The sequence below is a fragment of the Malaclemys terrapin genome, chromosome 1 (assembly GCF_027887155.1).
Source record: "Malaclemys terrapin pileata isolate rMalTer1 chromosome 1, rMalTer1.hap1, whole genome shotgun sequence".
Taxonomy (NCBI): Eukaryota; Metazoa; Chordata; order Testudines; family Emydidae; genus Malaclemys; species Malaclemys terrapin.
In genome coordinates this window covers 293,410,294-293,420,760 of record NC_071505.1, presented here as the reverse complement: position 1 = coordinate 293,420,760, position 10,467 = coordinate 293,410,294, and the positions used below count along the sequence as shown (strand labels likewise).

The window sequence follows — 10,467 nt, the reverse complement described above, 5'->3', positions numbered from 1 at the left end:
GACTCCAGGATATTAGAGAGACAATGTGGGTGAGGTAATACCTTTTATTGGACCTACTTCTGTTGGTGAAAGAGACAAGCTTTCGAGCTACACAGAGCTCTTCTTCAGGTCTGGGGAAGGTACTAAGAGTGTCACAGCAAAATAAAAGACCAGACAGATAGACACTGTGTATCTATGGCAGTTCTAATATGCCTGTTGCTGTAGCAGCTGGGCATCAGTGTACTAACAGCAGCAGGCACAAAACTGCAGTCAAAAATTGGAGACTGTTTTTAAAAAATTAGTCCATGATGTTTATTTCCTTCTGAGGAACTCTCCAGCTATGATTCAGCATCAACAATGATGTTGCCTCCTTTCTTAGGGTACGTCTTCACTAGCAATCGATTTATCTGGGATCGATATATCGCGTCTCGTTAAGACGCGATATATCGATCCCCGAATGTGCTCACCGTCGACTCCAGAACTCCACCAGAGCGAGCGGCGGTAGCGCAGTCGACGGGGGAGCCGCGGCTGTCGATCCCGCGCCGTGTGGACCCCAGGTAATTCAGATTTCAGGAATGGCAATATACAAAAACCTGTAGGAGAACACTTCAACCTCCCTGGCCACACAATAGCAGATGTAAAGGTAGCCATCTTACAGCAAAAAAACTTCAGGACCAGACTCCAAAGAGAAACTGCTGAGCTGCAGTTCATTTGCAAATTTGACACCATCAGATCAGGATTAAACAAAGACTGTGAATGGCTATCCAACTACAGAAGCAGTTTCTCTTCCCTTGGTGTTCACACCTCAACTGCTAGCAGAGCACCTCACCCTCCCTGATTGAACTAACCTCGTTATCTCCACACTGATTTATACCTGCCTCTGGAGATTTCCATTACTTGCATCTGAAGAAGTTAGGTTCTTACCCACAAAAGCTTATGCTCCCAATACTTCTGTTAGTCTTACAGGTGCCACAGGACCCTCTGTTGCTCTCAACTCAAATTACAGCTTTCTAGAAAGAAGAAACACTGAGGTGAATCCTAAGGATTTCGTCAGGAATCAGGGCCTACAGCAGAGCCAGTCTCCGGGTCACCTGACGAGTGCCTGATCAGTTGGAAGAGTCAGCAGACCGGCTCTTAAGCCCAGCAGCAGCAGCAGTTCAGTGGCTGTTCAAAGCATTTGCCCACAGTTGTGACTGCTCCTGAGCCTGCTTGTTTCTTGTCCTGCATGGACCCAGCCATGCCTTGATAACCCGGCTCTGATCCTCAGCTCTGATTCCTGATCTCTGACTTTGACTATGGGCTCTGAAACCAGTTCTGATCTGGGGCCTCACTCCTGGCTCTTGACTCCGGCTTTAACCCTGGGCTCTGCTCTCTGACCCTGGCACTGACATTGGGCTCTGATTCCCCTAGCTACAGACACCTGCTCCAACTACTAAGAATAACTGCCCGAGTCCCAGTCACGTGACAGATCTTTCCTTTCTTAAAATGATCTTTCCTGTTTGTGGCTGATTCCATTATTTATGATTATTCTATTTATTTTTTCAACTAAAAAAATACAGAATGTCAAAAATTAAGAAAAAAGCAAGAATTAAGGAAAATATAAAAGTGCATCTATGAGGGCTGTTTCCGAGGACACATTGCTAATGACTGACTTCTGGTCTTGGTACTGGGAGCAGACAACCCAATGTAAAAGCTAATTCCTGGTCCAATTGACTTCAGTAGGACCAAGATTTAGCCAGAAGTGAATTACAGAATCGTATTGATACAGACATACTCAAGAGTTTCTTATTTCACTGGTTTGATAGGCTGCAAATTGTTTCCTCAACAAGATGACAGAAGTTGGTGACATTGCCCATGTATGTAAATGATCACAGTATCCTGTGGAGATGAACTGATCATGAATAAAGATGAGGAGCAGAGGTGTGGAGGGAGAAATAATTTATCAATTATATGCCATGAAAAAACTGAAAGATGGTTTGGCCTTAATGGCTGAATGAATTTGAGAGGGAGACTTTTAAATTGAGTTCTAATTCTGTTCTGCTGCACTCATAATAAAAAGCTGTTAAACTAATTGCATCTTTCCGTGGTTCATGAACAACAGCATTATGCTGCATAGTATGGAGGACAGTAGAGATCAGAGTTTAATTAGACTTTAGTCATTGTCCTTTCCATCATATAAAATGGAGAGTAGCTAGTTATTTTTCCCCACTGATAATAATAATAATTAATAATACCAGAGGTGGGAAAGGGGACAACTTTTTGTTTCAGAAAATGGAGGAAGTAACCAGGGGGACAGCCATTTTAGACTTGATTCTGACCAACAGAGAAAAATTGGTTGCAAATGTGAAGGTGGAAGGCAATTTGGGTGAAAGTGATCATGAAATTACAGATGTCATGGTTATAAGGAAAGGAAGAAGTGAGAGTAGCAGAATAAAGACAATGGAGTTCAAAAAAGCAGTCTTTAACAAACTCAGAGTGAGAGAGGTCCCATGGGAAGAAAAGCTAAGGGATAAAAGGATTCAGAAGAGCTGGCAGTTCCTCAAGGACACAATATTAAAGGCACAAATTCAAATTATGCTAATGTGAAGGAAAGACAGAAAGGATAGTAAGAGATCAATATGGCTCCATGAGGAGCTCTTTAATGATCTGAAAATAATAAAGGAATCCAACAAAGAATGGAAACAGACAAATTACTAAGGTATACAAAAGAATTGCACAAGCATGTAGGGATAAAATCAGAAAGGCTAAGACACAAAATTAGTTACACCTAGCCAGGAACATAAAAGGCAATAAGAAGAGGTTCTATAAATACACTGGGAGAAAGAGACAGATGAAGAAAAGTATAGGTCTTCTACATAGAGGGGGAAAAGGCAAATATCATTGTTAGGGGTATTAACAGGAGGTAAGACATAGGAGGCAATTGTCCCATTTTACTCGGTGCTGGTGAGGCCTCAACTGGAATACTGTATCCGGATCTGGGCACCATACTTTAGGAAAGATGTGGATAAACTGGAGAGTCCAGAGGAGAGCAACATAAATGACAAACGATTTAGAAAACATGACCTATAAGGAAAGGTTAAAAAAACTGGGCATATTTAGTCCTGAGAAAAGAAAAGGGAGAGGGGACCTGATAACAGTCTTCAAATATGTTAAAGGCTGTTATAAAAGAGGATGTGATCAATTATTCTTTGTGTCAACTAGAAGTAGGATAAGAAGTAATGAACTTAATCTGCAGCAGGGGAGATTTACCTTAAATTTTAGGAAAAACTTTCTAAATATAAGGATAGTTAAGTACTGGAATTGACTTCGAAGGGAGGTTTTGAAATCCCCATCTCTGAAGGTTTTTAAAAACAGGTTGGACAAACACCTATCAGGGATAGTCTAGGTTTACTTGGTCCTGCCACAATGCAGGGTGCTGGACTTGATGACTTCTCAAGATCCCTTCCAGCCCCACGTTTTTTATGATTCTATGCTAATGAGCATGAAGCCACAGCCTCTCACAGATTCGCCGCTGCAGGCCAATGGGGGCTGCTGGAAGTGGCGGCCAGTAAGTCCCTCGGCCCGCGCCACTTCCAGCAGCTCCCATTGGCCTGGAGCAGCGAACTGCGGCCAGTGGGAGCCGCGATCGGCCGGACCTGCGGACGGGGCAGGTAAACAAACTGGCCTGGCCCGCCGGCACTTTCCCTACACAAGCGGCGACCCCAGTTTAAGAAACACTGATCTAATTCATCTAGGAATAGTGTAATAATATTATGAATGTAGTATATATGGCCTCGTAATTGAGGCAGACTGTAAAACTAGATGAGGCTAGTGGAATGTTTATTATATGCCTATATCGATTTAACTCAATGAGAGTTGTTGGATGAGTAAGCAGGAAAGAACCGCAATAGATCTAGATAAGCAATCTCCAACACACCTTCAAAGATAATGGGGAAAACTATTTGCTTTGGGGATCCTATATTGTGTCTCCAATGCAGATGCAAGCCTGGTTTTGCCAGACTGGGAGCTGAGAGAGCAAAAGGACACAAAACAATTAAAAAGCCCTTCTCAGGAAAGAAAGGGAGAGGTCAGTTGTCAGAGATTGACAGAGGCTCTAAAGAAGCTGGGCTTTCCCAGATCCAGGGGATAGCAAGGCTTAGGGAGAGGCAGGCATGCCAATAGACTGGTTTATTATTTTAATATCTATTTGCTTCTTAAACGCTTTGGTTCTAAATAAATAATACTCTACTTTAAGAAGGCTGTCTGGTGACTGGTTATCACTGTCATTGCTCTCAGTGGGACCAGAAATGCACACATTGAAAATAAATCAGGCCCGATGACATAGTTGTGGTTGAGAACAGGGGACTGCAGCCCAGGGCAGATTCTGAGAGTGAGAGAATCAGATGATTCCATCCCAAGAGAGAGGAGCATCTTAAGGCCTGAGACCTGAGGAGGGTGCACTCAAAAAGACCAGGAGAGCTCAGAAGTACAGTTAGTCTAGTAACCATTGACAGAGAGCAACAAGACTTTCTAGTGTCAAGTGAATCTTGTGAAACAAATTATTTTTTTGCCTACCTAGGAGTGACTTCGGAGTGATGTTTGTGCGTGTATGTAAGAGGCTCTGGTTTCACAGTGGAATAAGACTCTTTAGTGTTATTGTCCAGTAAGTTGTTGTTTCTATAACTAATACAATGACTAGAGACTGTGGTGATGGGTACTTTTATCAATTAATCAATCAGCTAACTACATAAATTAATAGTCTGGATGACTATAATACATTATTTCCTAGGGTCCCTGCTACATTGTCATGTGCTTTGAAGCTCAGTCTTTAGATTGCACAATCCTCCAATATTCTACTTTGCTACGCATTTCAAAATGAAGATAGACCGTTATTTCTACAGAGAAATTGTTGATTTATCCAGAGCCCTCTGGAAACCTGGTCTCAATGCAGCAGGCAGCTTTTCTTATGACAGAGGATCACTTGAACCATTGGTTTAAACATCAACCACTATGGCAGAGTGATCACTGCTTCCTTATCTGAGAACTGTTTGTGTAACTTACTAGAAGCTGATATTTATTTGTACAAAGTTTAGAAAAGATAAAAAAGGGACTTCGAAATCTAGGCAGTAATGGGTGGCATTGTAGTGATTCTTTTTATTAGTAGTAATTATTTTTCATTTCCTATGTCCTGCTCAACCAGTCCTGCCCTTCTTTTGTAATTCAGGTTCTTTTTTATGATTCATGTATTTTTACTAACATATTAGAGGTATTTTCCTTTGGCTTATTTTCATTTTTGGCTGTGTTGGGATCCATTATTTGTCTTATGATACATTCAAGAAATGTCCTTAGTTTAAAAGACTCAACTGTTTTTTGTTAAATAATACTGTGCATGTCTATACAGCTTTCATCTGAGGATCTTCAAGCACTTTGGAAACATTAATGAATTAAGGTTCACACCATTCCTTTGAGGGAGGTACGTATTATTACATATATTTATATAGGTAAACTTAGGCACAGACCGCTACCAAAGCTAGGAATATAACTCAGAAGTCTATCCCCTGCTACTCCCCATTAATCCTCAGGTTCTTCACCCCTGTATCATCACCTATCTTACTTCAAGTATTACATGAAGCAACTAACAAAGATACAGGAAAAGTTTTGGGCCTTTACTTTTCATTTGAAGCACTATTGTTTCTATATTCCCCCCTCTCAGTCTCACTGGGCCTAAAAGCAGAAAGCACCAGTGCTCCTCTCCGGATTGTAAGACAGGAGGAATCCTATGCAAAACAGTTAGTACTTCCATCACAAAGCTAAACCTCGAGGGCTGATTCATGACCTGGCTTCCACCAGTGGAAAATCCAGGCTTTGGGGATCAGCAAAGGAAAATCTCCCAAGAGAGGGGGTGCAGCAATGCAAGTAGCCCACAGTCCCCGCTCTGCTGGAGTTGGCCAATGCAGCACCAAAAGTGGGCAAGGTCAGCTGTGGTTGAAGCAGGACTAGGAGATGTGTTCCAATCCTGATCTGAAGTAGTGAGTGAATAACATGGATATCTATCTGTTTGGACTGAAAGCACCATCCCTGTTTCACATTAGACCAGGATTTCCTGTATGCTGTATAGAATAATATTAACAACTTAGGTATCAATGTGGCTTTTTTGTTTAGGCCCGAGTTTTGTAGCCACAATAAAATGATTTAAAAGCTCAGAAGACAAAGTGACTCGTCAATATGAAAATGATTAAAATGTACCATGTCCCTTCTAGTATTTGCTTCATCAGTATGAACAGAATCTCCCACAGGAATTAAGTCACATTTACTCAACCACAGGAAGCGGGGGACAGAGAAGAGTGACAGTATTAAATTTTAACCACTCTTCAAATAATGGTTTTAGAAATCAATAGTGTAGGTCCTGAACCCTTGGCTTCTCTAACTACACTTGATTTCATGGCAGATGCTGTTGAGATGAAGTTTTACCTCCTATTTGTCACCCTAGCTATCTGCATTCAACAGAAGCATGTCTTCACTTTTCAAAGGTAACAAACTCCTGGTGCTATCTGTATTTTAGTGGGTGTGGGTATGGAAGGCTGTCTGGCTGAACCATAATATCTCCTACTGGTATAAACAAGCATTTTACAAAGATCTAAGGTTATTTATTGTATTTGTAATTGGATGTATAGATCAATATAATATATAGATGACGTAGGCAATGAAATTAATATATGTCTCCTTTGCAACCATAAATCCTATGTTTTTAATCATATTAAAACTATTCTTTTTGGTCTAAGTGCAAATCAATTCTGTTCAGTCAGTGCTCTGGAATGCAGTTAAATGGCATACTTAAGCTTAATGGGAAAAAATAATTTGCTTCATTTGCCTTAAAACAAGGCTTTAAATGAATTACTTCTTGAAGTGGAAATAGAAACCATTTCTGAAAGTGCTAACAATCTGTTTTCTTTCTAAAAGAGTTTTTATGATTGTTTTTTCCTGCCATAATTCATTTTCGAATAACCATTTCATCCTTGTATGACATCTGAGAAGCAGCTTTATTGCTACCTATTGATAAACCTCAGAAATGGCCTGAAACCAAAAAGCTCTAGTAAAAACATGAAAACAGATGCCAGAAACAAAAACAGCCAAAAAGATTATATTTTCTAATATTCAGATGGTTTTAAAACCTGAAACACTGTGATATGTGGAGATAAAAAGATAACGCAACTTGTAACTATATTGAGCAAACCCAGTAACAAAAATAATCATGATGAAATAGCACCCACCATCAGAAGATATCAAACCGCTACACAAATATTAATGAATTAAACCTCACAACACTCCTATGTGACTTACTCAGGTTCACACTAAAAGTTTGTGGCAGAACTGGGAATAGAAGCTAAATCCAGGTCTTCTGGCTCCTAGTCTTGTGCCCTAAACACAAGATTGTTTTTATTGCCTTGTGTTGTAATCATATTTTCCAATGGTTACCTAAATACAGGTTACAACTGGTTATACACAATGGGATAAATAGGGAAGGAAGTGGACAGGCTCATTAAAATAACCTTTGGGTGAAGTCAATGGAGCTACACCAATTTACACCAGTTGAAGCTTTGTTTAATGTTTAAACAGAATAGTTAAGATTTGGCGTAGTCAGAAAAAATGCAGTATTTCCAACCCCAAGTGGTCAAAAATCATGAGTCAGGTCCCCTAAAAACATTGAAATTGGCTGAAAAGTTGTGAGTTTTCAAAACTAATACATTTTATTTGACTACTGGTGTCAGAGCATTTAGGGATCACATTTCCAGGCTTTTCTCTGTAACCACAAAGCCTGTAGCATGATTCCAGAAGGTAGACCTTTAAGAAAAATGCCAAATACTGCAAGACTAGTGATAAGATCACGAAAGTTGTCAACACTGGAATGTGTCCATCTCACTGAACTGTTTTAGGGAGGGGATAAAGGTGGAGACTGTTTTACAGCACCTAAAAGGTGTGTGGAAGGGAACAGACTCCATTGTTCATAACTCTGTTTTCCATTGTCATGAAATATCTTAATTCCTAGTCATGAGGGACAATTTTGTGTGTCAAATATACAAGCCATGAGTAGTGGAGGAAAGCAAGACACATATTTGGTGAGATTAAGGACACTCATGGATGCCAGAAAGAAGCTGTAACAAATCCCTGGCCACCTCTTATTCTTATTTACTATTTGTATTATGGTGCCCTAAGAGACCTAGTTGTACACCAGGATTCCTTTATGCTAGGCAATGTACAAACAGAACAAAAAGAGAGCTTGCAATCTATGTAGAAGATAAATGACAACACATGGATATGGACTGACTGATGAGGGAGTACAAGCAGGGCTGGCTTTAGGAACTGTGGGGCCCGATTTGAATACCCGGCGGCGGTCCGGGTCTTCGGTGGCACTTCAGTGGTGGGGCGTCCTTCACTTGCTCCAGACCCCCCACTGCCAAAATGCCGCTGAAGACCCAGAGCAAGTGAAGGCTCCCCTCCCCCATTGCCGAAGCGCTGCCGAAGACCCGGACCGCCGCCGGGTATGTAAAAAAAAAAATTAAAAATTAAAAAGGTGCCTAAGGCGCGGGGCCCTCTTAGGCGTGGGGCCCGATTCTGGGGAGTCGGGGGAATCGGCCTAAAGCTGGCCCTGAGTACAAGAACATAATGAGACAATAGTGGGCAGCATGACTGACAGTGGTCTCTCAGCACATCAGAGTTTGGCCGTTGCCAAGTTTTTTGTAGTCATCACTGGAAAGACGAGATTTAAGGAGGGATGTGAAGGTGGATAATAAAGTAGCTTTGCTGATGTTTACAAGGAGCAGCTCCCAAGCATGAAGGACAACATGAGAGAAATACTAAAGGTGTTTGAAAATTTAACAAGTGGGTGATGGCCGATCAGAGGAGGCATGAAGGGCCTTGAAATTAAAGACAAGTAGTTCATGTATCAAGAGATAGAGAAGGCAAACTCTGTGGAAGGATGCAAAGAGAAGATTGACATAGTCAATGCAATTGATTAGCAGAACGATCTTTGTAGCAGCATTCTGAATAAATATGTGTGGGGCAATACTGCATTTATCAAGACCAGAGAAAAGGATGTTGCCATAATTGAGACATGAGATGATGAAAACATTGGATGAGAGCTTTAGCTGTGTAGATTGATAGGAAAGGCCATATCATAGATATGCTATCCAGAAAGAATCTGCATGATTTATACATAGACTTGATATGATGATCTAGAGAGAGGTCTGAGTCAAAGATGACATCCAGGTTACAAGCCTGAATGACAGGCAGGATGGTGGTGGTGTCCACAATTATTGAGAAAGGAGATAGTGGGGAGAGGTTGCGGGGAAGATTAAGAGCTCTGTTTTGAGTTTGAATTGGCAACTAGACATCCACGAGAAGATGTCAAAGAAACAGTCTGAAATTTTAGTTTGGACAGAAGGAGACAGGTCTGGAGTAGAGAGGGATCCTGGATCATCATATCAAGTTTATGTATAAATCATGCAGATTCTTTCTGGATAGCATATCTATGATATGGCCTTTCCTATCAATCTACACAGCATGGAAATGGTAGTTGAATTTGTCTTTGCACATAAGATTACCCAGAGCTAAGGTGCAGAGGAAGATGAAAAAGGGACCAAGGACAGAGCCCTATGGAATACCCATAGGAAGCTGGAGGGGGGATGGGGAGGATCCCTTGATAGACACACTGAAAAGCAACTAGAGAAAAGCCAGGAGAGAACAAAGTCATGGAAACCCAGGGAGGACTGTGTTTCAAGAACAAAAGCATATTCAATGATGTAAAAGGTAGCTGACACGTCAAGGAGGATGAGGATGGAGTACTAGTTTTAGATTTGGCTAGGAAGAGGTCATTAGAGACTTTGGTGACAGTGGTTTCAGTTATGGGAAAGTGACAGAAGCCAGATTGGAGAGGGTCTAGGATAAGAATTCTCAGTTCCTGTCCTCCAAATCTATCAGTAGGATTTCACAACTGTCTCCAGGGTGCACACCATAGTATCTCAAATTTCACAACAGGAGTAAGGACAGAACTCAGATCCTTATGCTCCAAAAGCACAGGCCCCTCCAGCATAAGTTATAGGAGAATCTCTGTTAACTGTTGACTAATTTAATGCCTATAACAGTTAGCTGAGCAGTTCTGATTCCATCCAACAGAAGATAGTGGTATGAATACACAACAGTTACCTCATTGTAATACTTTGCACTATAGTGAGCAATGGAAACTTCATGAAGAAGTCACATGCAGGCAGTCCAGTTCAGGCACCCGTTGTAAAATTAACTCCCATGGTAGATAGCAGCACCAGGAGACAAGCTCCTTTTCAAAACAACCCCAGTCACAAGTTATGTAGTGCACTTGCCCTGAGAAGTGGGCAAGTAGCCAGTGCTTCATAACTCTGATTGCTGTTTGATTCTCTCTCGTATGATTTGGGGCGGGGGTGGGGAGGAAAGGCTGGCACATAGTTGGTTCTTCCTGAGAAACAACAGTGATTG

The 10,467-nt window shown here is 41.3% G+C and overlaps 1 protein-coding gene across 1 annotated transcript in view; it reads left to right on the top strand.

Annotated features, from left to right (window-relative positions):
* Nucleotides 1-6,370: 6,370 nt before the first annotated feature.
* The window catches only part of CPB2 (carboxypeptidase B2), a 31,296-nt gene continuing 27,199 nt past the window's right edge, over nt 6,371-10,467 (top strand). The window contains exon 1 of the mRNA XM_054014496.1: nt 6,371-6,488. Within this exon, the coding sequence (XP_053870471.1) occupies nt 6,400-6,488 (89 nt within the window). The 5' untranslated portion in view covers nt 6,371-6,399. The remainder of the gene's footprint in view (nt 6,489-10,467) is intronic.